The 27,641-nt window shown below is 35.6% G+C and overlaps 7 protein-coding genes and 1 pseudogene across 20 annotated transcripts in view; 3 read left to right on the top strand and 5 right to left on the bottom strand.

Moving 5' to 3' along the window:
- Positions 1 to 18,707, top strand: part of LOC104769413 (NADH dehydrogenase [ubiquinone] iron-sulfur protein 7, mitochondrial) — a 56,854-nt gene extending 38,147 nt beyond the window's left edge. Inside the window, exons 2-3 of the mRNA XM_010493623.3 lie at positions 16,651 to 17,162; positions 18,225 to 18,707. Coding sequence (XP_010491925.1) covers positions 16,741 to 17,162; positions 18,225 to 18,459 — 657 coding nt within the window. The 5' untranslated portion in view covers positions 16,651 to 16,740 and the 3' untranslated portion in view covers positions 18,460 to 18,707. The remainder of the gene's footprint in view (positions 1 to 16,650; positions 17,163 to 18,224) is intronic.
- Positions 76 to 5,282, top strand: LOC104769416 (K(+) efflux antiporter 6). 10 transcript variants are annotated; one of them, XM_010493627.3, is made up of 20 exons: positions 76 to 600; positions 980 to 1,023; positions 1,235 to 1,296; positions 1,406 to 1,484; positions 1,562 to 1,623; positions 1,726 to 1,801; positions 1,904 to 1,978; positions 2,351 to 2,422; positions 2,503 to 2,586; positions 2,731 to 2,799; positions 2,909 to 2,986; positions 3,132 to 3,220; positions 3,298 to 3,394; positions 3,488 to 3,541; positions 3,769 to 3,864; positions 4,143 to 4,331; positions 4,422 to 4,499; positions 4,603 to 4,647; positions 4,732 to 4,821; positions 4,905 to 5,282. In XM_010493627.3, the coding sequence occupies exons 1-20, from the start codon at positions 336 to 338 to the stop codon at positions 4,977 to 4,979; spliced, it is 1,779 nt and encodes a 592-aa protein (XP_010491929.1). In that variant the 5' UTR covers positions 76 to 335; the 3' UTR covers positions 4,980 to 5,282. The 10 variants fall into 10 exon arrangements, 2 of the variants coding, with proteins under 2 accessions (XP_010491929.1, XP_010491930.1); XR_015592625.1 differs by having other exon boundaries at positions 147 to 600; positions 3,774 to 3,864; XR_015592631.1 differs by having other exon boundaries at positions 147 to 600; positions 3,083 to 3,220; positions 3,774 to 3,864.
- LOC104769415 (protein NDL2) lies at positions 5,441 to 9,016 on the bottom strand. 3 transcript variants are annotated; one of them, XM_010493625.2, is made up of 11 exons: positions 8,644 to 9,016; positions 7,731 to 7,830; positions 7,519 to 7,616; positions 7,294 to 7,391; positions 7,038 to 7,098; positions 6,862 to 6,948; positions 6,666 to 6,743; positions 6,480 to 6,536; positions 6,330 to 6,385; positions 6,105 to 6,240; positions 5,441 to 5,994 (listed from the first exon to the last, which is right to left on the bottom strand). In XM_010493625.2, exons 1-11 carry the CDS (start codon positions 8,701 to 8,703, stop codon positions 5,782 to 5,784), a joined length of 1,044 nt encoding a protein of 347 aa, XP_010491927.1. In that variant the 5' UTR covers positions 8,704 to 9,016; the 3' UTR covers positions 5,441 to 5,781. The 3 variants fall into 3 exon arrangements, with proteins under 3 accessions (XP_010491927.1, XP_010491928.1, XP_087360701.1); XM_010493626.3 differs by having other exon boundaries at positions 7,294 to 7,382; positions 8,644 to 8,990; XM_087504575.1 differs by lacking the exons at positions 7,731 to 7,830; positions 8,644 to 9,016 and having other exon boundaries at positions 7,294 to 7,393; positions 7,519 to 7,540.
- On the bottom strand, positions 14,060 to 16,381 carry LOC104769414 (uncharacterized). Its single transcript, XM_010493624.3, has 5 exons — positions 15,512 to 16,381; positions 15,292 to 15,347; positions 14,950 to 15,110; positions 14,722 to 14,873; positions 14,060 to 14,585 (listed from the first exon to the last, which is right to left on the bottom strand). The coding sequence occupies exons 1-5, from the start codon at positions 16,275 to 16,277 to the stop codon at positions 14,218 to 14,220; spliced, it is 1,503 nt and encodes a 500-aa protein (XP_010491926.2). The 5' UTR covers positions 16,278 to 16,381; the 3' UTR covers positions 14,060 to 14,217.
- A 654-nt stretch (positions 18,708 to 19,361) lies between the features above and the next one.
- On the top strand, positions 19,362 to 20,423 carry LOC104772218 (mitogen-activated protein kinase kinase kinase 20-like). Its single transcript, XM_010496855.2, has one exon. It carries the CDS (start codon positions 19,371 to 19,373, stop codon positions 20,421 to 20,423), a length of 1,053 nt encoding a protein of 350 aa, XP_010495157.1. The 5' UTR covers positions 19,362 to 19,370.
- A 1,049-nt stretch (positions 20,424 to 21,472) lies between these two features.
- LOC104769412 (uncharacterized) lies at positions 21,473 to 22,879 on the bottom strand. 2 transcript variants are annotated; one of them, XM_010493621.3, is made up of 2 exons: positions 22,698 to 22,879; positions 21,473 to 22,324 (listed from the first exon to the last, which is right to left on the bottom strand). In XM_010493621.3, exon 2 carries the CDS (start codon positions 22,309 to 22,311, stop codon positions 21,640 to 21,642), a length of 672 nt encoding a protein of 223 aa, XP_010491923.1. In that variant the 5' UTR covers positions 22,312 to 22,324; positions 22,698 to 22,879; the 3' UTR covers positions 21,473 to 21,639. The 2 variants fall into 2 exon arrangements, with proteins under 2 accessions (XP_010491923.1, XP_010491922.2); XM_010493620.3 differs by having other exon boundaries at positions 21,473 to 22,346; positions 22,698 to 22,787.
- Positions 22,880 to 22,959: 80 nt separating this feature from the next.
- Positions 22,960 to 25,354, bottom strand: LOC104769411 (uncharacterized). 2 transcript variants are annotated; one of them, XM_019242515.2, is made up of 6 exons: positions 24,970 to 25,313; positions 24,211 to 24,279; positions 23,845 to 23,997; positions 23,680 to 23,766; positions 23,415 to 23,548; positions 22,960 to 23,275 (listed from the first exon to the last, which is right to left on the bottom strand). In XM_019242515.2, exons 1-6 carry the CDS (start codon positions 25,204 to 25,206, stop codon positions 23,170 to 23,172), a joined length of 786 nt encoding a protein of 261 aa, XP_019098060.1. In that variant the 5' UTR covers positions 25,207 to 25,313; the 3' UTR covers positions 22,960 to 23,169. The 2 variants fall into 2 exon arrangements, with proteins under 2 accessions (XP_019098060.1, XP_010491921.1); XM_010493619.3 differs by lacking the exon at positions 24,211 to 24,279 and having other exon boundaries at positions 24,970 to 25,354.
- A 428-nt stretch (positions 25,355 to 25,782) lies between these two features.
- LOC104772217 (F-box/kelch-repeat protein At3g04660 pseudogene) lies at positions 25,783 to 26,961 on the bottom strand (annotated as a pseudogene).
- Between the last annotated feature and the right edge of the window lie 680 nt (positions 26,962 to 27,641).

The raw sequence follows: 27,641 nt of genomic DNA, 5'->3' as shown, positions 1-27,641 counted from the left end.
ATCATCCGATAATTATTATTTTTTAATACAAGATAACTACTATATAGTAAAAAATATACACTATAGTATAATAATACCTAAAATAAACAAAAAAATAAAAGTTTAATAACAAGATAATAAATACTATATAGTAAAATATATACTACAATATAGTCCCCTAGTCTATATGTATATAAAATCTTATATGGACTAGTTGTTGACCACAGGGACTGCAGCAAATCTCTCTCTTTTTCCCTCCCCACTCTCGATCGAGAGACTCGCGACGGTCGGTACACTGGTTCTTCTGCTAACCGTTTGCACCAGACCGGTTTAATATCAGAATCAGTTCTTCTGCCATGGTGGAAGGAGGAGGAGGAAGATCCTCTGAAGTCGTTATCCACTTACTTTTACTCTCACTCTTCCTCTGCTTCTCCGTCGCGTCTCCTCGATCTTTCTCTGATTCGGATCTGTTTGAAGAAACCGTTTCCGTCAACTCCTCTTCCGTCGTCGCATCTCTCAACGGTTCTTCTTCTCTTGTTGTTAAACCCAAGGAAGGTAGCTTCGCCGACATCATCGATCGTGCTCTCGAGAAAGAGTTCAACGAAAGCGACCAGAATGAAGGTTACTCTCTTTCTTTTCCCTTTTTGCTACTTTGAAATGGCCATTGATGGACACTAGAATTGGTCTAGTTTCTGAGCCTTGACTCGTTTTTTGATTGAATCATTCAATTCATGAGTTAGATCCTGAATTGGATCCGTGATCCATGGCCAAATTGGGAACTTAGATTAACCCCTACATTCGCCTTTCCTTTTTGGGATTTTTCTTGATCTCCAAATGTGGGAATAGTATATGCTTCTTCTAGATCGAATAACGAGATACATTTTCGGATTGGTTTCCTGAAATGGGATAGTGCTTCTCTCTCTATCTTGTCTTCTTTACCCTTTACTACTCTCAAATTATTTGTTGTTTTCTGATCTTGTTGTTGTTATATTCATGGCAGGGGCTGATCCTGGAAGCTTCAACAACAGTGTAGCTGGACAGCAGGTTCGTTTAATACTAGTATATAAGCTGGATAACAGTGTATCATGTCCTTCATTAATATAGGAAATTCAAACAGTTTCAAAAACACTCCTGTTTCTTTTACTTGGAATTATAGTAAAAGCTTGTTTTTTTTTAGATTTTGATCCTGTCTCTCATTTATTGTATAAGATGAGTATCTGAATGTGAGGTTGGTTGTTAACCTTGTGGTGATCAGGCTGTTCTGGAAACTGTAGCCAGAGTAAAGTCAACAAAGAAAAATGAGACTAAAGAGGAGAAGTACAATTCTATTCTACTTATCTTTTCTATTTCTAAAGTTTCTTTTACATGACCTTCTATCATGTTCTATAATTCAAGATGTATTAAGAGTTTATCTAATTTACGGTAGGCATTTTCAACTCCATGACGTTTTCAACTTGAACAATGAAAACAGAGCTGAGGACACTCCTACTCTGATTGATCGAAAAGTAAGTTTTTTGCACATGAAGACTGAGTTTTGGTTTGTTGTATTAGTTCTTACTTGGCAATTTTGGCGTTGTGTCAGGACAATGTCTTCATCATATCGAATTCCAAGTCAAAGTATCCAGTGTTGCAGCTAGACTTGAGGCAAGATTCTTGGTTTTAAGTAATTTTTTTTTAACATGATTCTGTGAAAACAAAACTCTGCAATCCTGAATTAATCATCTGACTTTGCTTCTTATTGTACAGACTGATATCAGACCTGGTGGTTGTTATTGTATCTGCAACTTGTGGTGGTATCGCCTTTGCTTGTGCTGGACAGCCGGTCTGATTTTCGTGCTACTCCTATTCTCTTACATTATAAATTTAGGTGTAAGTATGATGTCTCGGTATTCTGATCGTTGTTAAATATTTTGTGCCTATTCAGGTGATAACTGGATATTTGCTATCAGGATCAATCATCGGGCCTGGAGGATTGAACCTTATCAGTGAGATGGTCCAGGTATGCTATGTGTTTGACGTCAAAAGATTTGAGTCTTTCGTTCAGTCCAAATAACTTTGGTTGATAGATTCCTCTTATGGTCTCGAATGCTTAGTTAGGTGGTCAGCATTAGTTTACAAACTATTTTCTACTGAGGGTCTTTGACTAAGATATTGCACACAGCAAGACAGGAGTCTTTGACTTGGAACTCTTTCTTCTGTGTGTTAAAACAAATTGAGTTTTTATCATCTGTGTATGCATTAGATAGACCTTGATTCGTCTTTGAATAGAAAATCTAAAGCATTCGACTGCCGCCGAGATGAGAATGTATTTTTTTATATATACATATAATGCAATCCTACATGTGGTTTTGCGCTTTCTTTATTTATGTAGGTTGAAACAGTCGCCCAGTTTGGTGTGGTATTCCTGCTCTTTGCTTTGGGTCTAGAGTTCTCCACTGCTAAGGTGAGATCCCTCTTTGATTTACTTAGTGTTGTAATCAAATGTTACATAGCAAACATTAGCACCTTTCCTCTTCTATGTAGCTTAAAGTTGTTCGATCAGTTGCTGTTCTGGGAGGCCTTCTTCAAATTCTTTTATTCATGTTCTTGTGCGGAATCACAGTGTCGGTGCGTCATTTTTTGTTACTGCTTTCATATTTAGTCATGGACAATCGAATACCTCTATTCTATGTGCGACATTTGGGTAATGTAGCAAGAGTTTTCTTTGAAAGTTATACTCTCTGTGACATGTTTTGAACATCCTGTTTGCAGTTATGTGGTGGTAAACATTCGGAGGGGGTATTTGTAGGAGCATTTTTGTCAATGTCATCAACTGCTGTGGTAATTTCAGTTAACTCTATAATGCTTATCTAACCACTTCCATTAGCTGGCTTTCTTTTTAATATCGTTGGTTTTGTATTCGTCATGCGTTTCTGCCTTGAAACTATAGGTGCTGAAGTTTCTCATGGAAAAAAATTCAACTAATTCTCTTCATGGCCAAGTTACAATTGGAATCCTTATTCTTCAGGTACCTGATTGTTCTTTACATCAACATGTAATGTCCATTGTTTTTCTAGATCATATAGTGTTTATATGGCAGTCAAACAGTGACCATTTATTGCAGAATTCCTTTTCAAATGATTTGGAGGTTTGATTTTACCATCTGTTTCTAGGACTGTGCTGTGGGTTTGCTGTTTGCGTTGCTTCCAGTTCTTGAGGGAAATTCTGGCATTGTCCATGGAATGTTGTCAATGGGAAAAGTGTAAGTAAAGACTGGTAGAGTTTTTGCTCTTAAGGCGCATTCTAAAGTTAATCATGCCTTTACTGTCTTTTGTCTAGGGTGGTTGTGTTGCTTTCGTTTTTGGCTGTTTTGTCAATATTATCACGGACATGTATTCCTTGGTTGCTGAAGCTAATGGTCAGCTTGTCCTCACAGGTACATGATATTCCTCTCAAGATTCTTTCCCCTATCTTCCGGTCCAATAAATCAAATTTGTAGATTAACCTAAAAATTTTCTTCATCAATCAGACAAATGAACTCTATCAGTTAGCAGCTGTTGCGTTTTGTCTACTTGTAGCCTGGGTGAGTCTTACTTAACCTTCCTCTTCCTCATATACTTCATTGTCAGTATCCATCTTATATTATGTGTTCATCAAGATTATCATGTGTGCGTTCCTTCTCTTATCTGGTGTGTATCATCATGTCAGCATATTGGTTTATGATTTTTTTTTTTTTTTTTTTCTGTAATGGTAAGGTGGGATTATGTTTTTGTCAACATGTTTGTTTTGACTGGTCTTTTATGATTTCAGTGTAGTGATAAGCTGGGATTAAGTCTTGAATTGGGTTCTTTTGCCGCGGGGGTCATGATATCCACCACTGATCTCGCTGAACATACGTTGGAGCAAGTACGTTTTGACCACATGTTACCAAAAAGGCCTTATTTTTCTCCTGTTTATATTAAATGAAGCTGAATGATATCCATCTAGTTTCTTTTTTTTCTACTCTCACAACTGTTCTTAGTGTTCTCTAATGAGAGAGAGAGAAAGAGAGTCAAAGTTTGATCCTAGTCTAGGTTCTTGTAGGGGGTGAATGTGATGGATAGGAAATAATGAGTTGACGAACTTCCAGTTTTAAAACCCTTTAACAGTCCATAGTCTAACTGAGACACTTTATATATATGCAGATCGAACCCATCCGTAATCTGTTTGCTGCGCTTTTCCTAGCCAGCATTGGGATGTTAGTTAATGTCCATTTTCTGTGGACTCATGTGGATATACTGTTAGCCTCTGTAATATTAGTAATTATCATAAAGACAACAATAGTTACAACCGTTGTCAAGGGATTTGGATACAACAACAAGACGGCTCTCCTGGTAAAATATTATGTCTCACATTAATTATGATCTGACATATTTGCTTTTCATATACTCTGTTCCTTACCATCCCGTGTCAAATTGATGCAGGTTGGAATATCTCTGGCTCAGATAGGGGAGTTTGCCTTTGTACTACTTAGCCGTGCCTCCAATCTTCACCTCATCGAAGTAAGTAACAAAACTTGCTCCTTCTTGGACCATACACATAGTAGGATTTAAGATTATATAAGGTATTTTAAAGAAAGAAGCTTAAAGTTATGAAAATTTTCAGGGGAAACTCTATTTGCTTCTCCTCGGGACAACCGCTCTAAGCCTGGTATGATCAGATAAATTTATGTTGCCACTTCTCTGTATGTGTTCGAGTAAGTAGCTGAGTTGGTATGGTTGATGGTTTTGGCAGGTTACGACACCACTTGTCTTCAAAATGATTCCAGCAGTTGTGCATCTAGGGATATTGTTAAAGTGGTTTTCTCCAGACAGTACTATAGAGGTAAGTTGGTTTGTTTTTTGGTTGGTTCATTCGTCGTTTGTATAATATATAACTAAATGAAATAGCCTCTTGGTATTGGTCAGAAAGGAGAAATCATAAGATCAGAAAGCGCTAAACAACGGATGATTCTAATGTCACGCCAATCCCACAGCTCCTAAAAACCAGAATGCTTCTTCTCAACTGAAGTTTGGTACACCAATTTTGACAAAAAGAAAACAAAAGCAAGAAAGCTGTATGTGGTAAAGAAGAAGAAAAAAGAGCCAGATTTTAACACTAACATTGTTTGTTTCCTTGGGAGTAACTAACCCACAAGGCCACAACCCATTGTTTCCATTGTAATTAGTATTGTTTCCTTTTTTACTTTTCTTTATGTAATCATCCGTCACGAAACAAGTTTGATTTTGTTCTCTTGTAATCATATACAGTATATACTCAATCTATACCACTGTACTTTTGTGCAACCGAAATTATATGAGAGAATAGAATCAGCTCGAAGTCAAAGGTTTTAGTCTGCTGGTAAACGAAAAAGCACTTTTGTCCCCGAATCAGCAGTCTTTTTCACCACTGTTTGATCAGCACAAGGACATACAATACATGTATGGTATTGAAAGAGAGCTAATTTAAAATAGTAAGGCGATTTTACTTAAATAATTTATTCAACCGAATGTACAGAGAACAAGAACAGCTACCAGAAAAATAAACCTTTAAAGACAACTTTTAATGAATCAAAATATAAGAGATCTGTAGTCTCTCTCACTCTACCATATATCAATTCCTTCCCCATCCCCTTTTCTTTACTCTTCTTACTCTCTCCACTATATATAGATGATCAATATGTCTGTCTATATCTACAGCTTAAATCATAACAGAGGAACAGCTCCAACTTCAACAGTGGTGATTTTATGTGGCGTATGATTCACTTGTTGTATATATAAATGTGTGTAGCAGAGGAGGCAGGGGCTATAGAGCGAGTCTTGTCTTAATTGGCTTGAGTTTTAAGCCCATGTTCTCAGGGGAGAGAAGCTCGGGAGAGATTCGGGTTGGGCTCAAAGGACTTCTCGGACTTACGCTCTGTGTGGGACGATACAAGCCATATCCCATCAAAAAGTATTCCATTGGTATTACCATCGCCTGTGGTTGTTCTTCACTCACCAATGACCCACTTCCCTGCACCTGTTATATGTAATATGATTTAGGTTCCCCATAAAAGCCAAAACCAAACTGAAGTTTGTTTCAAACCAAAACGTTAAAAAAGAGGCATTATATGTGTTACATTAAGGTACCTCGACTAATGCACCATATCGTCTGTCTAGTTTGGTGGTCATGTGAACGGCCTCGGAGTGGTACGCAGAATTTTCACCAATGAATATTAGAGTTCTGCATTGCAATTTCCTTAACCCTTCACTAAGATCCACTCTCCTGTTTCACCCAAACCACAAACATACTATTTTATCAGCTTAAGACTATAGTCTGGAAATGAAATCAACAGAGAAAAACTAGAGAATTACCCGTTGATTGCCTCAAGGAATCTCCATACATTTGTACTCTGCCGCTCACAAAGTAACTGGATAGTCAAAGATTAAACAACATGTAAATTTTACTTCTAAATGCAAAAGCATCGCAAAATTGCAAGAAAAGAGAAGGAAGATTTTACTAACTCTTCTGCATTCTTGAACAATATCCGATTCTGGAACTTGACCATTACCTCGAACTTCCTATGAGAACATATGTCAAAACTTTATCATTTGTTTAATCCGAAAGTAAAAAGAGTGTCTGCTTATGAGAAACAATATGAAAATTGTTACAAACTAATTTACAAGAAACCTTTGAATCCAAAACCATACCTTGCTGAAGTACCGTTTTAGTAACATTTCCTTAACCACTCCACACGTGCCATAGTAGTATAGTAAATTAGACATAACCTGCATAATGAGTTAAGAAAGATCTGAAATGAGAATTACTAGATAATCAAGGCCATAACCCCAAGCCAGGAAGAAAGAAAAAAAAAAACAAAGAAGAAAACTTTGTGAGGAAACAAACCTTATTGCACAACCACTCTGACCACGAAGGCGCTTGGCACAGTGGAGAGACGAGTATTAAGCCCAGAACTCTCTGCCTGTACTTCATCTGGAAGAATTAAGTTTTCAAGCAAAATTAAAATTTTGACATCAAGTTGAATGATAAGTGTAAGGGGGTGTACCGTTACTGTTACTTACAGCAAATAAGGTCAGAATGTAAGCTCCTGCAGTGACACCCATACACATTACTGCACCAAGTCTGGATAAAAGACAATAAGCAATAAATAAGTAGAAAAGTCATATTAGAATAAAAACAAAAAAAAACAGCCACTCTTTCTTCTGTGAGTCTCCAGAGAAAGACTTTTGTAACAAAGACCAAGATAGCGATGAGCTTCTAGGAAGTTTTAAAAAAAAATCACAAGTAAACATTATGTGTGAGAGATGAATTATTTACCCGAAAAAATTAAGAACCTCGACTATTTGGTCAGCTAAGTCATCAGCAGAGAGCAGAGGAGCATCAACACTGATTATCGGAGCTCCCAACTGCAATGACTCTTGAAGAAAACGATGTAATAAGGGATATGAATTTGCATATAACAATGGAATGTCACAGCGGATAAAATATACCAGAAATATTTAACAAAAAGTGTTAATGATCACAGAGTCGAGTTTTACCAACCTCATGGCCAAGAGGACTGATGTGATATATGCAAAAGTTGTGGAGTAACAAGGAACTAGCTTCAGGACAAAACAATAATCCTTGAAAACAGAACATATCTGTCAAGAACAAACAAGCACCAAATCAAGAAGATGCATTTCAATTTCTAAAATCACATTACTGAACTGTATAGCTGGGGAAGATGATTAGAAAAAGAATATGTATATGCTTACAGTTTAAGCCAATATCAGGATATGTGATAAGAGCAGGTTTATCAGGATCTCCGCAAACGGCAACACATACAGGGCCATAAGTAGTCTCCACAAGGTGTTCCTACAACAATAACAACAAGCAAAGAATTTAAGTCGGTGACTAAATTTTTCTATGAGAAATAAATGAGAGTAAGTAAATACTAAATAACATGCATAGAATTAGGACCACAACACACCACACCTAGTAGTAAAATTCATTCCCCTAAAACTAAACAAAGTAGCAAAGTTTCCTATAAAAATCAGAATTTGGTCAAAACACAAAAAGGGATCATTAAAGTTAAACCATTAAACAGTAGAACAAAAACCTCGTTATGGGGAATTTAATAGTAATGAGAAAAACGAATGTGAAAAGAATAAATTTTGATCAAATTAGAAAGGAAAAAAAAAAACACATGTTATAAATTAAGGTGTGTCAATTAAGCCATGAATTGCGGAAAACATGAGAAACCCAGAACATACAAAAATCTCAGGAACCTCACAAAAGAAAAAAAAAAAAAAGAAAAAGAAAAATCAAAAGAATCAGATAATGAACAGCACATTTCGTAGTTTTGGATAGGAATATATCACCACCGACACCAAAAGCTTCAAACAATACAAAATAACGCAGCATTGTTGTTCTTCTAGTATCAAACAATTCCAAAAAATTGCTATACAAAAAAAAATATTCATACTTAACCAAAAAATAAAATAAAGAAGAATCATCAGGGAACAAAGCAGCAAGCTCGAAGAATGCAGAAACCAAACAAAAAAAACAAAATCAATAAGTTTTATCATTTTTCTCCTATCTTCTTCTTCCCGTAATTTCTCTCAGTACAAAAAAAAAAGAAAGAAAGAAAGAAAAAAAAAATCGTTTTTTTAGAAAAAAAAGTGGTACCTGTCCTCCAAGAGACAATGCCTCCATATCAATGGAGACAGAATCGCTTGAATCCGCCATCTCTCTTCTCTCTCTCCTTCTCTATCTCTCTCTGTATATTATTCAAAACAAAAGAAACAGAGTATTATCTTTCCATGGCCTTCTTCTCTCTTCTTCTCTTCTTCTCTCCTCTCTTACCAAAACGATGGTTATTATCTTCGTTATTTTTCTTAGTTTATAAATAGAAAGGAAGGGACTTTATGTGAGAGACTATAATAATATTTAAAATAAAAATAAAAAAGAACCAGGAGAGAACTCGGTTTACGTGACTCGTATTGAGTCACCGACGGTCGACTCGGGTTTAATGTAGGACCTGCAAAAATCATATATATATATATATATAATCACAGGTGCTTAACTACATACCCTGATCAAATTCCCTTAACCTTAGTTAAATGAACCGACAGTTTTTAATTTTTTTTCTCAACCCCTTACTTTATAATTTATCTATTTCATCCCCAAATCGTGTCGGCAGCACTCTCAATTTAGGATGTAATACAGGGGGGGGGGAGTGGTATATAAGAAAATAGAGGGGCCAAAATAAATAATCTTCTTTTTTTCTTTTGTGAAAACAAAAAAAAAAGTCCGCACACTGTTGACTTTTTGACCGACTGGTTGAGAGACGGGGGCCAAGGTGGATGATATCCTCAGCCGTTGGATTTTAACTTATTTTTGTCGTTATTCCCCTTTTTTTTTTTTTAAGATTTAGTCTTCTTCTTCTCCCCCGTTTTACAAAATATGAACATCGTGTAGTTTTCAATAGCTAAAAACGGGGTCCATTGCGTAAAAAGACTGAGAACACACATGTCGTTTTCTTGTCGAGTTTGGTATATGTCATTGGCATCCAACAACAAGAAGACCTCGTAGTAAATAAAAACCATTAGTCCCTTTTGCTTCATTATAAATTAAATCCAATCCTCCCCCAAATTAAAACTTTTCATATCTTCTTTTTTTTTTCCTAATTTTTTTTTTATTAATTTGCATCATTAAATATATATAGAAACAAACAAAGACATTTACATCACTTTTTTTTAATAATAATCGTATCTGTTTAAAATTTATGGTTTTCAAGCTTTTAAACATGTTAATTAGCTTCATTTGATCGAGTACACAAGTTGTTAGCTCAGTAAATGCGAAGACTGAAATATGATAAATTTAATTTACGAATCTGTCGAACATAAATATATAAAAGCATAAACACATGTCAGTCTTATCTATAGTAATAATATTTCGACTTTTTATAATCAATGATAGTTACAAGTTAAAGATCTTTGAATTAAGTTGAACAAATTCTATGGAATATTCCAAAATCAGATGAGCAATACATATATACATTCAGTGGTGTTGTTGTGCTTATTACATTTGCTAATAAAATTCAAAAGTCTGTTTTTTTTTTTCTCATTACATGATTGATTGCAATGGGACACGACAACTTAGCCGCACTTAACAATTTTGTTTAAAGATAATGAACAAAAAGTGAGATTAATTCAAAAGGAATTGCTCACACTACTACTCACCGAATAATTTGTACCTATATATTTTGTTTTTGAGTGCTAATTAACAACAAAGTAATGATTACATATTATTTAGTACAATTCTTAGCTCTTTTATCACCAGCATTTGTTTTCTTTTATCCTAGTATGTTTTTTTCATATGGAAATATTATAATGATTAACCCACCAACCACGTTTCTTAATCTTTACATTTAGGATACCATTTGGCATTTTCGATATTTATATATATGTCTCTTGGTTTGACAAAAAAAATATATATATGTCTCTTGATGTTCTTTCTTTTGTTGAATATGCCTCTTGATTTTCGGTTTTTTGTTTTCTTTTTCTAAAGTTTTGTTCCTATCAATCAAATAATAATGATGACTCCTAGAAGACTTTGCAATCATGTAAATTTTTCAGTACAATGTTACTTTTATTGTAATATTATTATTTTTTTTTTGGATTTTTATAGTAATATTGATAAATGATTTTTTAAAAATCAACTGAATCTGGTCTTGTAGAAATAAAAGATATTTATTTTTAAAAGAACAGAATAATGATTTCATTTATTAAGCTACATCCATTCCATTAATAAAAAAATATTATATAATATATGAATTTGTATCAACCATTATACACGAACTAAAGTGTAAATATATTGATATAGTATTTTCTGATTATTTTTTTAAAAATTCTAGTTAAGCACATTTAAAAGCTTTAGCTACTTTATTTTCATGGAATAGATACATAATTTGAAAACAAATGTATATATCTATTTAAACATTTATGTTCATCGAATAAAATTTTAATTAAAAAAAAAAACAGTATAGTATGAGATGTTACTACCAAAAGATTAATTACGAAGTTAAGAAAATGGATCCAGGATAAAAAAAAAAAATATTTATTTTTGGAGATTTGCATTTCACCGATCAAACGATTGCACTATTTATATAAAAACTCGGATAATTTTTTTATACTTTTCTTAAAATGCCAGCAAATTTCCTTGCGTATGTCCGAAATCATTTAAGACACTCTCTCTATACAGACATATCTTTTTTTATAAGTGAGAAAGGCATGCAGTGGTTGTTTGTTTTTGATCAAATACGACTACGTGATCACAGTAAATGTTTCCCTAATTTCAGATCAAACGAAGGCACGTGTGACGCCATTACTCAAAACTTTAATTAAAAGCTTACCATTTGGTTAATACAATTAATACTAATACTTTAATTAGTTGCTGTCTCCATCTCGCCACCATCACTCATCAATCTAAATCTAGAATCATCTCATCATCATATATATGGGAAACTATACACGAATCTTCGCCGACAATATTTATGTAGTAGTAGTATGTAATACTTTTAGATACGTCCACACCACACGCAGAAAAAAAAACATACGTTACTTTTGTAAATATACAGATATAGCATTCAAAAAAAGGTGTACATATTTTTAAAAGTTACATTAGTTTTGTTTCTTACATTTATCTATAGCGACATTTCTTTGCTTTTAATCCAACTCATTACATCATGGCTATTAATTGGCTTATATGGAAGTTGTTGCACATATATTAACTACGTGTCTATTTGTAGATACTTCCATTAACTTCAAGTCTAAAGAAAATGAAGTTTGAAACTTTCGTACTCTAGTTCGAATTGAATCCAAACCATTATCAAATTTTGGAACTTTCCTGGGTTAGTAGACTCTTTTTTCTTCTTTAAGACGTGAACAAGGAGTTACTATAATTGTTTTTGTAATTTATGGTGGTTCATACGAATAACTTTTGAGGATTAATTTTCTTGTGGATTTCGGCAGATCATACTCTTATCTTTATTGAGTATGATAATATGTTAAAATCTTCTATTATTCAAAGTACTTATGATTTGGGTAATATGCCCTATTAAATTTACCAAGCCTCAAATCATTTCAAATTCAGTAGTGAATAAAAGTCTTTTTCATGTTTTAATGATTAGAAACATCAAAACGCACACCCAAACATTAAAACCAGAACACAAATAATCAGCGGCAATACATAACTCGTTTTCACCATTTATATTTTTTTATATCTCACAAGTCACAACCAAATTAGTAGTAGGTCATCTTTGGAAATTTATATATACTACAGTATTGTTGGGGTAATGAGCCATAACATAAGCTCACAACAGAGTTACACGAAAGGCCCATTAACTTTAACACTGACTGAGCAATGATGAAAAACAAAACCCATGAACAGAAAGCTTTTTGTCATTTTTAGCTTCCAAATTACAAAAAAGAAAAAAACTATGGAAAAAAGATGGCTAGCTACATGAAGTATAGTTGAATACATGGTCACATATACCAACTATATTATTGTATACTCAACTACACAAAGTATATGTATTACATAGCCACATGCATGAACTATATGACGTCATGTGTTCAACACCATAGACATACAATCTAGTACACTGATTGATTAATTCCGGTGAAAACCGGTGTTGACTCCGGTGTTGGCCAAAAAAAAATTTCTAAAATTAAAAATAAAAAATAAGAAGTTATTATATTAAATCATTTATGGTTTGTATTAATTAAAAAATATTCTATTCAATATCTAAATATTTTATATATATTTCAAAAATATATCTTAAATGTAAAATAGAGAACTCAAACCTTAAAAAAATTTCTAAAAATTAATTTAACATATTGTATTTGTGCAAAAGAGGGTAAAAATGAAAATGTTCATATGTTAAAAGTAAATATTTTGAATTTTTTTGTTGTTGTTTATATGTTAATTCACTATCTAAAGATATTTTTAATATATTTCCTAAATATATCCTAAATGTAATATAGAGAACCCAAACCTTAAAAAAACAATTTCTAAAAATTAATTTAACATATTGTAATTGTGTAAAAGAGAGTAAAAATGAAAATGTTCATATGTTAAAAGTAAATATTGTTAATTTTTTATTGTTTATATGTTATTTTGAGTATGTAAATTTTAAAGTAAAGAGTGTCTAATTTTTTTTATAACAATTACCATGCAAAATTTAGAGTAAAGAGTCATATACTCAATCTTTTGCATATTATTTTCTAATGAAAGTAGTTGAATTTGATTTTATTGATTTTGTAGTAATTAAATAATCTGATAATGAGAGATTTATATATATATATATATATATCTTGAAAATAATTATAATTTTTTTTAATATCTTGAACATAATTATAAATGATTTTATATCTTGAAGATTATTATGAATGAATTTTTTATATCTTGAAAATAATTATAAATGATTTTTATTTAACTATTTACTTTAGCTTGAAAAATAAAAAGTAATTAATTATAAGAATGAATATATTAGAGATATATAAAAAATATTTGGATATTGAATAGAAAATGTCTTTTAATCATGAAAACCCATAAATAATTTACTATAATGTTTTTTTTTAATTTAGAATTTTCTTTTTAAGTGTTGGTCAACGCCGGAGTCAACGCCGGTCTTTGCTGGAGTCAATTGACCGGTGTACTGGATTATATGTCTATGATGTTGACCGCATAACGTCATATAGTTCATGCATGTGGTCATGTAATACATATACTTTGTGTAGTTGAATATACAATAATATACTTGGCATGTGTGACCATGTATTCACCAATACTTCGTGTAGCTAGCCATCTTTTTTCCAAAAACTATCGTTCATTTCCAGTTTTAACAGAAGTTCATTGATTGAGCTTGCTTACGGGAAATCTTCCTCTCTTTGATTCGCACTGATTTCTCTTTATGTCTTAAAAGAACCTCTCATTTGCTACAGAACGCCCAATCCCATCAGTCAAATATCTTTTAGTCCTATACATCCCTATTAACTCTTTGATGCTGGAGATGGAGGGTTTAAAGACACTGCTGATCTTAGAAGGATTCACGAGTTTACATTACGATATGAAGGTTCTAGATAGTTACAAAAGTGAACTTGTTATAATCTCTAGACAACAATTACTTCAGCAGCATTCTTACATCTCTACCATTATAATATTAAGCCGATTTCACTAACTACAAGTGGTTTAGACTCATAGCTCCATGTCTGATACTTCAACCTCAGTCCCGTTCACCAAACTATCCGAGAAGACAAAAGGTTGACACTTGGACTTCTCTTGAATGTTGCTGTGTCTATGTTTGAAGAGCTTCACTTTCGTTTCTCCCTCATTATGCCTCTCTTCTTTACGCTTTCTTGTGTTGCTGCTGAGAATTGAGATAGATGACACAATGTTTCCATCAGCCATGTCTGCATCTTGATCAAACTCTTCTTGTTGTTTCTGCAATGTGGCTCCGAGACTGAGATCTGGTCTTGACATGTGAATCACAGTTTTGGCGTACTTTTTGGAATGGTCACAGTCAAACACCCTTAGTCCTTGCTCTTCAAGGGTTACAAGCCATTCTGGAGATTAGGTTTAGTACAATGGGTTAGTCAAGCGACACATAACAGATTCAGAGAACAGATGGAAATGTTCTGTGGAACAAATCACTCAGGAAAACAAACACATTATTGATTAGTAATAAAGGAAAAGTTTTACCGATGAAGGATGCGGGAGTCAAGTTTCTCAATGCGTCTGCATCTCTAATCACTTCACCTTGACTGATTACCCAATTGATCAAGTGGTGAGGAATATGTGAATTGGAGAAGGTGCTCATGTAGCTGATGGTTTTTTCTTGATCTTTATTTCTCCTGCATAATCGTTTGGAGTATCAAGCAAAACAAAAAGTAAGTGAAGCAATTAATTCTATAGACCTTAGAGGCATACCTTAGAGCCTTGTCAAAAAGAAACAACCAGTTAATAGCAATGTTCTTCAAGTGTAAACTTCTTTGTGAAGTTCCACTTCCAGGGTTGAGGAATAGCTTATCTGCTGATTTAATCAAAGCATCTGTTATGATATCCGTTAAAAGAGCTTCATCTTCCAGACCCTGAAAGATTAAAAGCTTTCTCATGAAAAAAAATAATCCAATTCCCATGTAACATACAATGTGATTCTAGAAGCACCTATGGACTTTCTTGCACATCCAGGCTGTATACACATTAAGAAAGCACAGACCACTAATTTCAAACTTTCAAGTCACCCAAGCGAGAGAAGACTAAAGAACCAACCAGAAGTGAGGTTAAATGCAGATATGGCTCCAGCAACAGCATCTTGAGAATGACATCTGTAACAAGAACAAGAACCCATGACTAAAAATTAAAACCAATTGAGATATCTGGAGACACTAAATAGTCTGCTTGCCCTGTAAATCTAATGTTATTAGAATTGAAAACTACCAGAAATCTCCATAGAATGTGAAATAGCTAACGAAAAAGGAGTTACACTCACCAAAAAAGTAGCAACTCTGGAATCCAGAAATCAGCTGAAGCACAGACTCCCGCAGATCTGTTTCTAGTTCGGATCTGCTTGATTCCGAATCAAATCTCAAGCATGAACTGAGCAATAGAACTTGTGAAGCTACGATTCCAGCTAAGTAACCAACGCGACAGGACTCAGAATCAATCTCTTTACGCAATCTTTCACTAACAAATGGCATGAAGACCTCCAAACAATCATCAACTCTACAATTCTCTTCAACTTCATCCACAACCCAAACTCTACTCAAATCAGCATAACTAAACCCAGAGACCATCAACACATCACTATCTTCTTCACCTCCTGGTTCATCAACACAGTGCATGCTCATATAACTCACAATCCCATCTAACAAACTCAAAGCGTCTCTCCTCCTAGTAACAACCAAACGACTCAGCTGATAAACAACAGGAGATAACAGAGCTACCTTCTTCACGCCGGAAAACGAATCGGAGAAAGAAACAAGCAGCTGGAAGAAGCTCGAAGTTAACCTAACGGAATCGTCCCCGAAAGCTAATTTGGAAGAGTAGAATCTGACGGCGGAATAGAACCAGACGAGTTCGAGAGGTGGCTGTCCAGGAAGATCGTGAAGGATACGAGTGAAGATGGAGTCGAAATCGGAGAAATTGGTTCGTCCGCTTCGGTACTGTAACAAGAGCTGCTTAATCGAGTCATCGAGAAGCGGTTTCAGAAATTCGAGGTGACTCTGAAGCTTGGGTTTACAAATCGGAGGTTCCATTTTCGAAATTTGAAGGGATTTTGAAAAGTTTTGGGGAAATTGAGAGAGAGAGAGAGATGAAACCCTATGTGTGTGTATCTGACATGAAAAATTCAAAGAAAAGGGGGGCCGAATAAAGAGAGGGAATCCTAAATATTAATTGTTTACATTACATTTTCAAATTTAATTTTGGCATTAGCATTTTAAATTTAAATTTCAATTTACATTTACAATATGATATTGCGGTAAATTTTAAAAATAATTTATGTAAAACTTAAAATTACAGTAAATTTGCTTTATTACTGACAAATAACATAAATTACAGTATAATGTAGAAAAGTAAAAACAAAAAAAAGGTGAAAAAAAAAGTCTCCGAACTATTTATTATATAAAGTTCTCGTCACCTGTATTTAGTAAATGGTTATTAGATAGATAGAGTCGCCATATTGCAAAAAAAAAAAAACTCAAAGAGACAAATCTCTCGATGGCGATGATTACACGCAACACCGCCACGCGCCTCCCTCTCCTCCTCCAATCTCAACGCGCAGCCGCCGCCGCTTCGGTTTCTCACCTCCACACATCTCTTCCATCTCTCTCCCCTTCCGCATCACCGACTTCCTACACCAGACCTGGTCCTCCTTCCACCACCGCTCCTCCTCCTGGTCTTTCCAAGGCGGCGGAATTTGTGATCTCCAAGGTTGATGATCTCATGAACTTTGCTCGTACGGGATCGCTCTGGCCTATGACCTTTGGTCTCGCTTGCTGCGCTGTCGAAATGATGCATACCGGTGCTGCTCGTTACGATCTCGATCGATTTGGTATCATCTTCAGGCCTAGTCCTCGTCAGTCTGATTGTATGATTGTTGCTGGGACTCTTACCAATAAGATGGCTCCGGCTCTTCGCAAGTACGCCTCTCTCTCTCTCCCTTTTTCATGGAATTAAACGGCTGATTTATATCTTTGGATCTCGGATTTGTGTTGTTGTTCTGCTTGATATGTTCTTAAATTAGGTTTTCTGATAATATAATTGGGGATTTCGATTTGGGATTTTTTCTTCCCCTGCGATTTTAGGGTTCAATGTTTTCTGATTTTATTGCGAGGTCTGTGACAAATTGAGAATTGATGATCTGGGAAGTCATACAGTTTCATATTCTTTGTCTAGCGCAGATTTATTCATTAATATGTGAAGTTTTAGGTTCGAATTCATGAAGTTTTCTAGCAATTAGGGATGCAGATTAGGTTTGTGGAAGAGTGGTATAATCAATCTCTGTGCTTGTCTTTTGTGAGTAGATAGAGATTTGAGATTATCTAGCTTAGTAGATGAACATGGGTAAGTGTCCCTTTCAGCAATCATCATGTTTGGCTTTATCAAAGGTGGTCCTGATTAGAGATTGGAGATATCATTGTTACGATTTTTTCTTGTATCTAAATTGGTGATCCTTCTCCTGGCTGATTGGTTTACTTCGTTGTCTTTGAGCCCTGATGTCTATGTCGTTGTATGGAAGTGGCTATTGAACGGACTTAAAAGACTCCTATTTTTCGTGATTGAAGGATGAACCCTTCTTTCAACTGCTGCAGAACTTTTCAAAAGAATTGTATGTCTATGTTTTCTGGTAGGTAGCTGAGCTAGTACTATGTCTTCTCTAGGCCCAGACATAATAGATAGAAAATATCCCAAGCCAATCTATTAGCTGCAAGTAATCACGGTTCTCAAAACAAAAACCATTAAGATGAGCAAAATTTAGATGCATATGAGAGATGATTGATAGCTTTATAAATTGGTCTAGCTTAGTTCTTGTGCTGATATAAGTATCGTTGAGAAACTAGTATTTAGAGTTATATGTTCAGACATCAGTCTTGAACTGGTAGAATTAAGAGATGTTGTGTATGCTGATCAACTCAATGTTCTGTTGTTGTTTATTTTGTGTGAAATTCCAACTTCTAATATCTTGGATACAACAATCACAGGGTTTACGACCAGATGCCTGATCCAAGGTGGGTGATATCAATGGGAAGTTGTGCCAATGGAGGTGGATACTATCACTACTCCTACTCTGTGGTTCGAGGGTGTGACAGAATTGTGCCGGTCGACATTTATGTCCCTGGGTGCCCACCAACCGCTGAGGCTTTGCTCTACGGACTCCTCCAGCTTCAGAAGAAAATCAACAGACGCAAGGATTTCTTGCATTGGTGGACCAAGTGAGGTTTAAATTCTTCCTCCGACCGTGAAAGGGACTTTTTTCAGACATTTTTACCAAAGTTTGGGGCTATAATAAAATCGTGGACGTTTCTGCATTACATGTTTCTTTGTGGTGGAGATGCCATGTAAAGGAGTGTGTTTCTAAGTTTGTTGTGGAAACTTAATGAAGTTAAGATGTTTGTGTTTGTCTGAGTTCTTTTATTATATTGATTATCAACCAGTTTTCAGCTAGATGCTGACTATTGCTAAAATATTTACACATGTATTTATGTATACGAGTATGTGTGTGTGTGTATTCTCTCTCTTTCTCCTTCTGGTGTGATTATAGAAACCGCAATGATCAAATGGACCTTTAGTATGACAAATCAAACACCTTTTTTGATGGAGACTGTAAGAAAGAAAACCTTGTTAACAAAGAAAAAACCTTTATAAACCAGTTCATCGTAAAAGATAAAACGTGTAGAAAAATTTCTGGTTCACTCCAAATGTTACCAAATAAAAAAAAATTGAAGGTTACTAGTTCAAAACTAGAATTTACTTTGATCAAGCCAGAACCATTGCATTAGCTGAACCCAACTCTCGATCGCTGCTATTCCTTTTTTTTGGTTCCCTTTCTCTCGTTACAATTTCGAAAACCAAACCACCGGTACGAATTAAATAAATTTCCATTTTAATGCATGACGCTCCCAACGTTAATAAAAGGAAAACCAAGTCACCGACTTAGATAACCCTAGCTAGAAACTCTATATATATGTTTCACTTTACTTCTCTTTCACTACAATTTCCTATTTTACTCTTTTGCTGCAGCCTGCAATTTTTTTTTTTTCAGTTTCTCTCGCTGTGAATTTCTCTAAGCTTTGTAACACACACAATTCGAGTTTGACGCAACTCTAAAACAAAATCTTGCTGCAAAGATGCAATCAACTGAAGAGTTCGTGAGATTCTTAGGTAAAGGTGAATTTGGTTCTGTTGATCTCTTCAAATACACTAAAAGCGACGGTTCCTCGTATCATGTCACAGTCAAAACATCTCAGGCCATAAATTACGACTCTCTCAACAGAGAGTTTCAGATTCTTACCGAACTCAAAGGATATCCGAACATCGTTATATGCTATGGAGACTATTTGGAAGAAGGCAACGTTAACGGACACAAAGTCTACAAATTTCTTCTCGAATACGCAAACGAAGGGAGTTTAAGATCTTTCATGGATAATTATACCGACAGAAGGTTACCAGATCCAATGATCAGAGACTTCACTCGTATGATTCTCGAAGGATTGGTCTCGATTCATAGTCATGGTTATGTTCATTGTGATCTCAAATCCGATAACCTCCTTATCTTCTCGTGCAAAGATTCTTCGTACGAGTTGAAGATTGCTGATTTTGGAAACACCAGAGAAGTCGGAGAAGTTCCAAGTCACTGGGAAACTGATTACCCGTTTGTCGGAACGCCTATTTACATGCCACCGGAGTCTCTCCGCAACGGGGCCGCCAAGAAAACCCTAGATTTGTGGTCGTTAGGGTGCTTAGTGTTGGAGATGTACACAGGTAAAAAGCCATGGGCAGGGGTTGGAATGCTCGATCTCATGAACTTTCTATATGATGGTAAAGCTCCACAGATCCCTGAGTATGTGCCTTGTGATGCAAGAGAGTTTATTGAAACATGTTTCGCAAGGAAACCTAAGAAGAGAGGAAACGCATCTGCGTTGATGTGGCATCGGTTTTTGTGTCCTGAAGAGAAGATTGTTGTAGCCGTCGGTAAAGAGAAAATTTCTTTGCCGGTGAAGTTGAAGTTGAGAATCAGACGAGTTTCAAAGATAACAATGGATGTAATAAAGAAGCCCCTGAAATTGAAGATTTTGCCATCTAATAAGCTTCCACAGTTTAAGAAGCTTTTGAGTAAGCTCTTGAAGTTAAAGACGATTCATCCGAAACCCTTGGATTCTAATTTAGTATCTGTTCATTAGTGTGTGCTGAATTTATCTGTATTTCTTTTAGTATGTCGATCACTAGCTAGTTCTTAATCTCTGTATGTTGCGTCATTAACTATTTGATATTGTTACGTATTTACATCTTTAACTCGGTTCCAGTTAGTTTAGTGCTGTATAAATGCGATCCTCGGTGCTTCTAAACATTAAATTGAGATGAAATCAATTAAAGACTATTGTAAAATCAGTTACCTGCAAATATGACAATCGGAAAGAGTTTCAAAGAAAGAAGAAACAGAGTTTTCTGTTAGCAATACCATGAAAAAAAGAATCATACCTAGGAAGAGACGAGACAGACTTGACAACAAAAGCAAGTAATAAAAGGACTGGTCTTAGCTGAGATCATACATTAAACTGAACAAAAACCAGAAAGAATATGAATTCAAGAAGACTGTGTCATACAAGCAAATCGATCTGCAATTCCTTCAGTCTCAAATCTTCTGTTAATGTCCTTCTTGCAATAGTAACTGATCATAAAGAATATGAATTCGCCGGAACTAATGGCACCTCTGCAAGAGAATAAGTTTTCTCCAAGTAAAATCATCCCAAGAAGACACCACGACAAAGATGTTTGACCATTCTTGTTTGTTTACACCCTCCAAAACCCACAATTCAAATTCACCATCATATGATTGATTCACTAAAGCAACCTTGCTCTTGTAGTTGACCAATTCAGAATTACTACGACTAATTTCTACACAGTAAGGTAATTCAACAAGAGTAAAACTCTTCCAACGGCACATCAAAGCCTATTCATAGAGAGATCTTTCTGCCTTGACTGTTGGACCAAGCTCCATCATATATAGCCCCCTGTAGTTACAGGACAATGTGGAAGCTTACATTTGATCATTCTCCATGTTGCTGTTTTCTTCTTCTGAGCTCCTCCTAAAGTGAAAACTCGACGCTCTTTGCTCACACCACACCCGGTCTAAATTTGTAAGCAAGTCGGACTATAGCCATGCACAACACTTTGTACTCATAGTTAATCGACAGAGATATCTCATCAGACTAGGAACATCAAAATTGGATAGAAAGAAAGAAAAATGTATTTTTTTTTTTCTCATCAAACATGAATACAACAGTAACAACAAATCTTGATAACTGAGATCATTCATCCATTACAACCAGACCGAGTTTTTAATCTACTTGGGCACAAAAGCTTCAAAAAAAAAAAAAAACATGGTTCAAAGGAGAGCTAGAAGCAACAATTACAGTCAAAAGGACAGAGACGAGTACCACCAGATTTGGCCTTGTTGAAACCAATTTCATCTTCCCTGAACACTTTGAGTCCGTCTGAAGTTATCTTCCTGGGCCCGCCAATTTCATCTTCCCTGAACACTTTGAATCCTTCTGTAGTTATCTTCCTGGGTCCGCTTCTCTTCTTACTCTTCTTTGTCTTCCTTTCCGGGTTGTTATCATCAAGCTTCGTCCTCTCCCTTGTCTGCCTCCTCCTGGTTTCGCTTCCCGGGTTGTTATCAAGCTTTGTTGTCTGCCTCACGGTTTCACTTCCTGGGTTGTTATCGAGCTCTGTTGTCTGACTCCTGACTTCGCTTTCCGGGTTGTTATCAAGCTCCGTCCTTTCCCTTTTCTGCCTCCTCCTGGGTTCGCTTCCAGGGTTGTTCTTACGCTCTAACCTGTCCCTCTTCCTCTTCTTCTTTGCAATCTCTGCTTTGGTCTCGTTCGTCTGAGGTATTTGAACCATTTGCCTCAGCTTGATTCTCGCAGCAAAGATTTCTTCAATCTCTTTCCCAAATTTACCAGGTTTTTTTAGAACTCGTTTGGCTTGTTGTATCACCACAGGTTTTGCTTCTCCTTGTGATGGCTTCTTCATGGTACTGCTACTAGTCTTCCTCTTCTTCTTTGGCATATTTCGATGCAATCTATCACAAAAAATCACAATTACTAGATAGGTTTTAAACTCACCTTCAATAACACAAAATTTCGCAAAAATGTAAGACGATTAACAATTCTGTTCCAAAAAAAAAACTAGTCTTTTATTAAAACCCTAGATTACTTGAGCTACATAACTCACAAAACTAGAAATATGAACACACACAATTTGATACCCAAAACTAACCTAAGAAACTATATGAATAACAAATTTATATAGATTGTTTCTACTCGATCCAACGATTGCAAATATATGAATAACAAATTTCGATTCCCAAATCGAATAATCAGGATCTAGGTCAAGTTTCTAGCAATAGACCGGAGAAACAATTAGGGTTTATGCAATTAGAGTTAAAAACTTACAGTAAGAAGCGAAACCACACGAAGAAGAAGCTTGGCTCTTGGAGAGAGAAACTAATCGAGAGAAATAGGGGCGGCGTGGCAAGCGTAGACAGTCGGGTCGGGTCGGGTTCATTAACCAAGATAATTTAATTAATTGATCTAAACCAAATTAGGGTTTAACAGTTTACAGTATACACCAATTTATTAAACTGTTTTAACATTATAAAACGTCTTAAAAAGTTTTTTTTTTTTAACTAAACTGATATGCTGCTAACAAAACTCATAAAAGAAGCCAACAAACAACTTATGAAGAGGATCCACCATTACACAAATACAATATCCAAATTGTCTCCTTCTTACGGGAGTGTAACTAAACCCTCAAAGACATTTTTATTTGTTCAGACCATTCCTTCTTAGGGGAGTGTAACTAAAAAACCTCAAATTGTCTCCTTCTTAGGGGGGATTAATACTGCTTTTGTTGTGAAGGTGTGTGCTAATGCTTTTTGAGAGCATTCGTCTTCTCCCTCAGGTAATAAAGCTTGGCTCTTCTTACTTTCTTCTTCTCCAACACCTTTATCTCCCTCAGATTTGGGGAATACCTGTCGTCACCAAACACCCACCCCTCACTCACATCAGTATTTTCAGTAGGGACAAGGTAAAAAGTTAGAGAACACACAAAAACATGGTGGGCTGAGTTTACAAGAGTGCCGGCTCTTAATGGTCATTCAAAGTACTTACAAGGGGAACATAGATTCAACACCCACTCCAGCCACTAGTCTTCTTATCCTAAATGTTGAGTTAAGACCAGCATTACGCTTTGCTATGACGATGCCTTTTACAACTGATACACGCCTCTTGTTCTCAGGCACTTCCTGTTCAAAACAAAGTTAAATGGCAAGCCTATGAGAAAATTCACTTAGCAGATAAAAGATGGTTTGATCCCATTGCCCCCCAAGAAATAGGAAAAATACAATCTAGGCCAACTTCAATAGTATTTACTTACCACTTTTAGCTGCACAAGGTAACCAGGCTCAATCCTTGGTATCTCCCTCTGAGTTCTCACTTCCTCAACTGCCTCCTTGTCGATAATCTGCAGAAGATTGAGCGACATAGGTAAACATGGACAATGATTTATCTAAAAGACAACTGTCGAGTTCTGAGTTTGTACCTGCATTATATGCTTGGCGGTTTTATCAAGGCGCTTAAACTTGATTCTCTGAGGAACATCAGAAGCTAACTCCTCAGGGGATACTTGAGAAGTAGTCTTTACAGAATCTCCAACGGTGGAAAAGCACCTCGATGAATACATCAAGTTTTGTTTCTGCCAAAGCAAATACAAATTCAGAGAGTGTTGAACACTTAGAAGCCTAATCATCTAGATATATCACTGTGACCCCAAAAAAAAAGCATCCAACAGCACGAAACTGGTTCCTCTACATCTACATAACTCTTACTAAGACAGGACAGAGGCGCAAGTTAAACAGCTAAGAGATAAGGGCTAAAGAAGAAAAGCAAGCAACGAAGCTTGAGATACTTGAGAAGTAGTCTGAACAGAATCTCCAACGGTGGAAAACCACCTCGATGAATACATCAAGTTTTGTTTCTGCCAAACATTTTCCAAAGAATACAAATTCAGAGAGTGTCAAAACACTTAGAAGCCTAATCATCTTATATATATCACTATGAACCCAATAAAAAAAGCATCCTCTACATCACAATAGCACGAAACTGGTTCCTCTACATCTACATAACTCTAACTACCACACGAGAGAGGCACAAGTAAAACAGCTAAGAGCTAAAGAAGAAAAGCAAGCAAGGAAGCTTTAGGAAAATGAAGATCTCTTCTTTAACCATTATCTATCTAGTGATTGCAATACCGATCACAATCCCCCCAAATGAACAACTCTGAGCACAACTCTGAGCTAAATTTGATTTCAAAAAACGAAATCAGTGGAAACTGTAGCTAGGAGCCTACTCATCACTATTCAGCATAACCAACCCAAGAACAAAGCTTTAGCATTTTTACACAAGTTGCAATTTTTACAAAACCAATTTGACATTAAATCTCAATTAGCAAACCAAACATCCTCTACATTTCTATCACGATAGAATACGAAAGTGGCTATAGGAGACTTACTCATCACTACTCAGCAAGATCAAAGCTTTAGTATTTTTAATCAAGTTGCAATTTTTTCAAACCAATTTTAACATAAGATCTCAAATTAACAATCAAACATCCTCTATCTACATTTCTACAAACTCCAACACGACACAGAATACGAGAGTGGCTTACAGGTACGACCGAAGAGGAAAAAGCAGCATTCTTCAACGAGCTAATACGATATGTTGCCGCTGAATCAAAAGCTCTCGTAGAACTGAAAGAATCAAACCCAAGCCTCCTCGATTCATTCTCAGACCAGCTTCCACAAGAAGAAGATGAAGAAGAAGAAGCAGTGAAACGAAGCGTGTTGGATATGGAGACACGGTGCCTCTGAAGCAACAACCTTGTAGTGCTACGAATCGATTGCATTTCTCCTAAAGAGTAATCGATCTATACGTTTGACGATATCCAAATCTGTTAATTTGGATTGGCCGAGTTTTGAGAATACAATGTGAAGTGTGAACCACCAAAACCCTCGCCGGTTCTTCCAGGGTTCTATTTTTGTTTTTTTGCATATGAACCCCTAATTTTTTATGTTTGCATCAAATAAACCCTTCAATTTTTCATTAGTAATTTCATATAAACCCCAGACATTTTTGTTTACAACAAATAAACCCTTTCTCTTTGATTTTGTTTTCCAGCATACATAATTGTTGTTATATGTGTGATCTTGTAGCAAAATGTTTACTTAACTTAATCTATGTGTCAAGGATCAAATTATGAACTAATTTGATGATGAGTACTATAAGCAAAGAGAATCTTGTTCACAAATCAAAACCCTTTTGGAGTAATCACCATGAAAGACACAAATTTTGTAACCAAAGATAACCAAATAAGAACTACTTAGTTCTAGAGAAAAACAAAAAACTTAACTATAATCAAAACCAAAACCATTGAACTAAGATACCATCCGAGATCCGAAAACAAAAACCAGCTAGCAAGTCATCACTCAAACGAGTAGTCTTCCTTGAGAGAAATATAGGACTCCACATGATACAAGAAGAGGCTCACAGCACCCAAGTTGACTCCAAGTCCTTCAATCTCAACTCTTCCGGCACTATCTTCCTCACGATCGTAAATGATAACACAGGGCGGTCCATCCAAACTGAATGGTTGGAACATGAATTCGCCGGTACTAATGACACCTCTGCAAGAGAATTTTTCTCCTTTTCCAACTAAATCGTTCCAAGAAGGAACCACGACAGAGATCTTTGACCATTCTTGTTTGACGACATCTTCCAAAACCCACATATCAAATGTACCAAGATGTGAGTGACTCACTAAAGCTACCTTCCTCTTGTAGTTCACCAAAGCAGAATCACTTCTATCAATCTCGACACCATCAGGTAATTTAACAAGAGTGAACTCTTCCGATCCCACGTGAAAGCCAACGATTAGAGATACTTCTTCAGCACTGTTGGACCAAGCACCGTAATAAACAACACCGTCACTGCATATCCCGTTGGTTGCAGGACAATGCGGAAGGTTACATTTGATCTTTCTCCAGTTTGGCTTCTTCTGAGCTACTCTACCCAAAGTGAAAACTTGGTGATCTCCGCTCACAACCGTTCTACGTTGTTTCAACACAGTCATGCACAAGACTTTGTATTCATCTTTAACTTGATCGTATCCGAAGTATCTTGATATCCCTCTTCTCGTAGCTCTGAGTTTTGGTAAAACCAAGAACTGGCCCGTGACAGGATTCGAAACCAAAACCTTATCCAAATCTTGAACGCAGATTAAGCCGCGTACCGGTGGAGTGATGTCGTGAGTTCGTTGATAGACACGACGATCAAGACTCAGAGGAAAGCTTGATTTACAAGTGTAAGCAGCATCATCCTGAGACTGAGAGGCTGAGTGGAAGAAACGGATGCTGTCGTGGTGGAACGTGAAGAGAAAACACGGACGAGTAAGAGATTGTTTCATGTAAAGATCGAGGAAACGCTTGCTGCGGATCTCAGAGGACCAGTGCTTCGAGAGGACGATGAACTTGGCTAGGGATTTGCTCGGAAGTTTCAAAAGAATCTCTGTGATCAGATCTATAGGGAGATCAACATATAAGCCAACAGCATGATCGCCTCGTGGACGTATCCGTGGAACGTTCTCCTCCTTAACTCTTTTCATGGCGATTCCTCTGCTTTTTTTTTTTTTTTTTTTGTTTCCGGCTAGAAACAAAGTTGTAAAACCCGTTACATATATACCAACGAATTTTATTTTATTTTTATTTTTTGCGAATTGATCAAGAAATATAGTGGAAAATTTTTAGCACAATTCACACTCTTGTTTATAAGAATAAAGAAAACATAGAATCGGTTTACAATAAATAACCTTGAAATGATATATATATATATATATATATATATATGTTTTTTTAATTGATTTTGTTAAGTTGTTTTTGCAATTTTGTATAGAAATAACCAAGTTTATTCTTTCAGATTTGATGGAAAAGATTTATTTTAATATATTTGAACCAATGCATATTGTTGAATATAACGCCTACGAAAACTTATTTCACTTTCTTGTTTAAGAGACATTAAATATTTACTATGGTCTTCTATTGGCAAATCAAAAAAGTTTCTTCCTTCTAAGATTTTGGAGAATTACATATTTCGACACTAATCAAAAAGTTGAATGGTCATTTGCATATGAACCCCTGCTTTATGCTTACATCAAATAAGCCCTTATTTTTAGTCATTGGTAATTTGCATATGAGATCTGCTGAACAACTAACTAATATAAAGAGAGAAGAGCAAATATAAAAAATGTTACTTAATCTATCTTCAGATTATGTGTCAAGGATCAAA

The sequence above is a fragment of the Camelina sativa genome, chromosome 20 (genome assembly GCF_030686135.1).
Source record: "Camelina sativa cultivar CO46 ecotype springtype chromosome 20, ASM3068613v1".
NCBI lineage: Eukaryota > Viridiplantae > Streptophyta > Magnoliopsida > Brassicales > Brassicaceae > Camelina > Camelina sativa.
The sequence above is the reverse complement of the archived record's forward strand: the minus strand, read 5'-3'. Positions and strand labels throughout refer to the sequence as shown.

What these genes read in the sequence shown, in the direction of transcription:
- LOC104769416 (XM_010493627.3), top strand. Translation starts at nt 336, where the DNA reads ATGGTGGAAGGAGGAGGAGGAAGATCCTCTGAAGTCGTTATCCACTTA. An exon ending in CTGAACATACGTTGGAGCAA is followed by an intron (nt 3,865 to 4,142) that starts GTACGTTTTGAC and finishes ATATATATGCAG; the next exon opens with ATCGAACCCATCCGTAATCT. An exon ending in CTCCAGACAGTACTATAGAG is followed by an intron (nt 4,822 to 4,904) that starts GTAAGTTGGTTT and finishes GGTATTGGTCAG; the next exon opens with AAAGGAGAAATCATAAGATC.
- LOC104769415 (XM_010493625.2), bottom strand. Translation starts at nt 8,703, where the DNA reads ATGGCGGATTCAAGCGATTCTGTCTCCATTGATATGGAGGCATTGTCT. An exon ending in TCAGTCCTCTTGGCCATGAG is followed by an intron (nt 7,392 to 7,518) that starts GTTGGTAAAACT and finishes TTTCTTCAAGAG; the next exon opens with TCATTGCAGTTGGGAGCTCC. An exon ending in ACATTCTGACCTTATTTGCT is followed by an intron (nt 6,949 to 7,037) that starts GTAAGTAACAGT and finishes TAATTCTTCCAG; the next exon opens with ATGAAGTACAGGCAGAGAGT.
- LOC104769414 (XM_010493624.3), bottom strand. Translation starts at nt 16,277, where the DNA reads ATGGAACCTCCGATTTGTAAACCCAAGCTTCAGAGTCACCTCGAATTT. An exon ending in TGCATTTAACCTCACTTCTG is followed by an intron (nt 15,111 to 15,291) that starts GTTGGTTCTTTA and finishes TTAATCTTTCAG; the next exon opens with GGTCTGGAAGATGAAGCTCT. An exon ending in CTTTTTGACAAGGCTCTAAG is followed by an intron (nt 14,874 to 14,949) that starts GTATGCCTCTAA and finishes ACGATTATGCAG; the next exon opens with GAGAAATAAAGATCAAGAAA.
- LOC104772218 (XM_010496855.2), top strand. Translation starts at nt 19,371, where the DNA reads ATGCAATCAACTGAAGAGTTCGTGAGATTCTTAGGTAAAGGTGAATTT.
- LOC104769412 (XM_010493621.3), bottom strand. Translation starts at nt 22,311, where the DNA reads ATGCCAAAGAAGAAGAGGAAGACTAGTAGCAGTACCATGAAGAAGCCA.
- LOC104769411 (XM_019242515.2), bottom strand. Translation starts at nt 25,206, where the DNA reads ATGCAATCGATTCGTAGCACTACAAGGTTGTTGCTTCAGAGGCACCGT. An exon ending in TTTCCTCTTCGGTCGTACCT is followed by an intron (nt 24,280 to 24,969) that starts GTAAGCCACTCT and finishes AATGTTTGGCAG; the next exon opens with AAACAAAACTTGATGTATTC. An exon ending in CTGTTCAGACTACTTCTCAA is followed by an intron (nt 23,998 to 24,210) that starts GTATCTCAAGCT and finishes TTGCTTTGGCAG; the next exon opens with AAACAAAACTTGATGTATTC.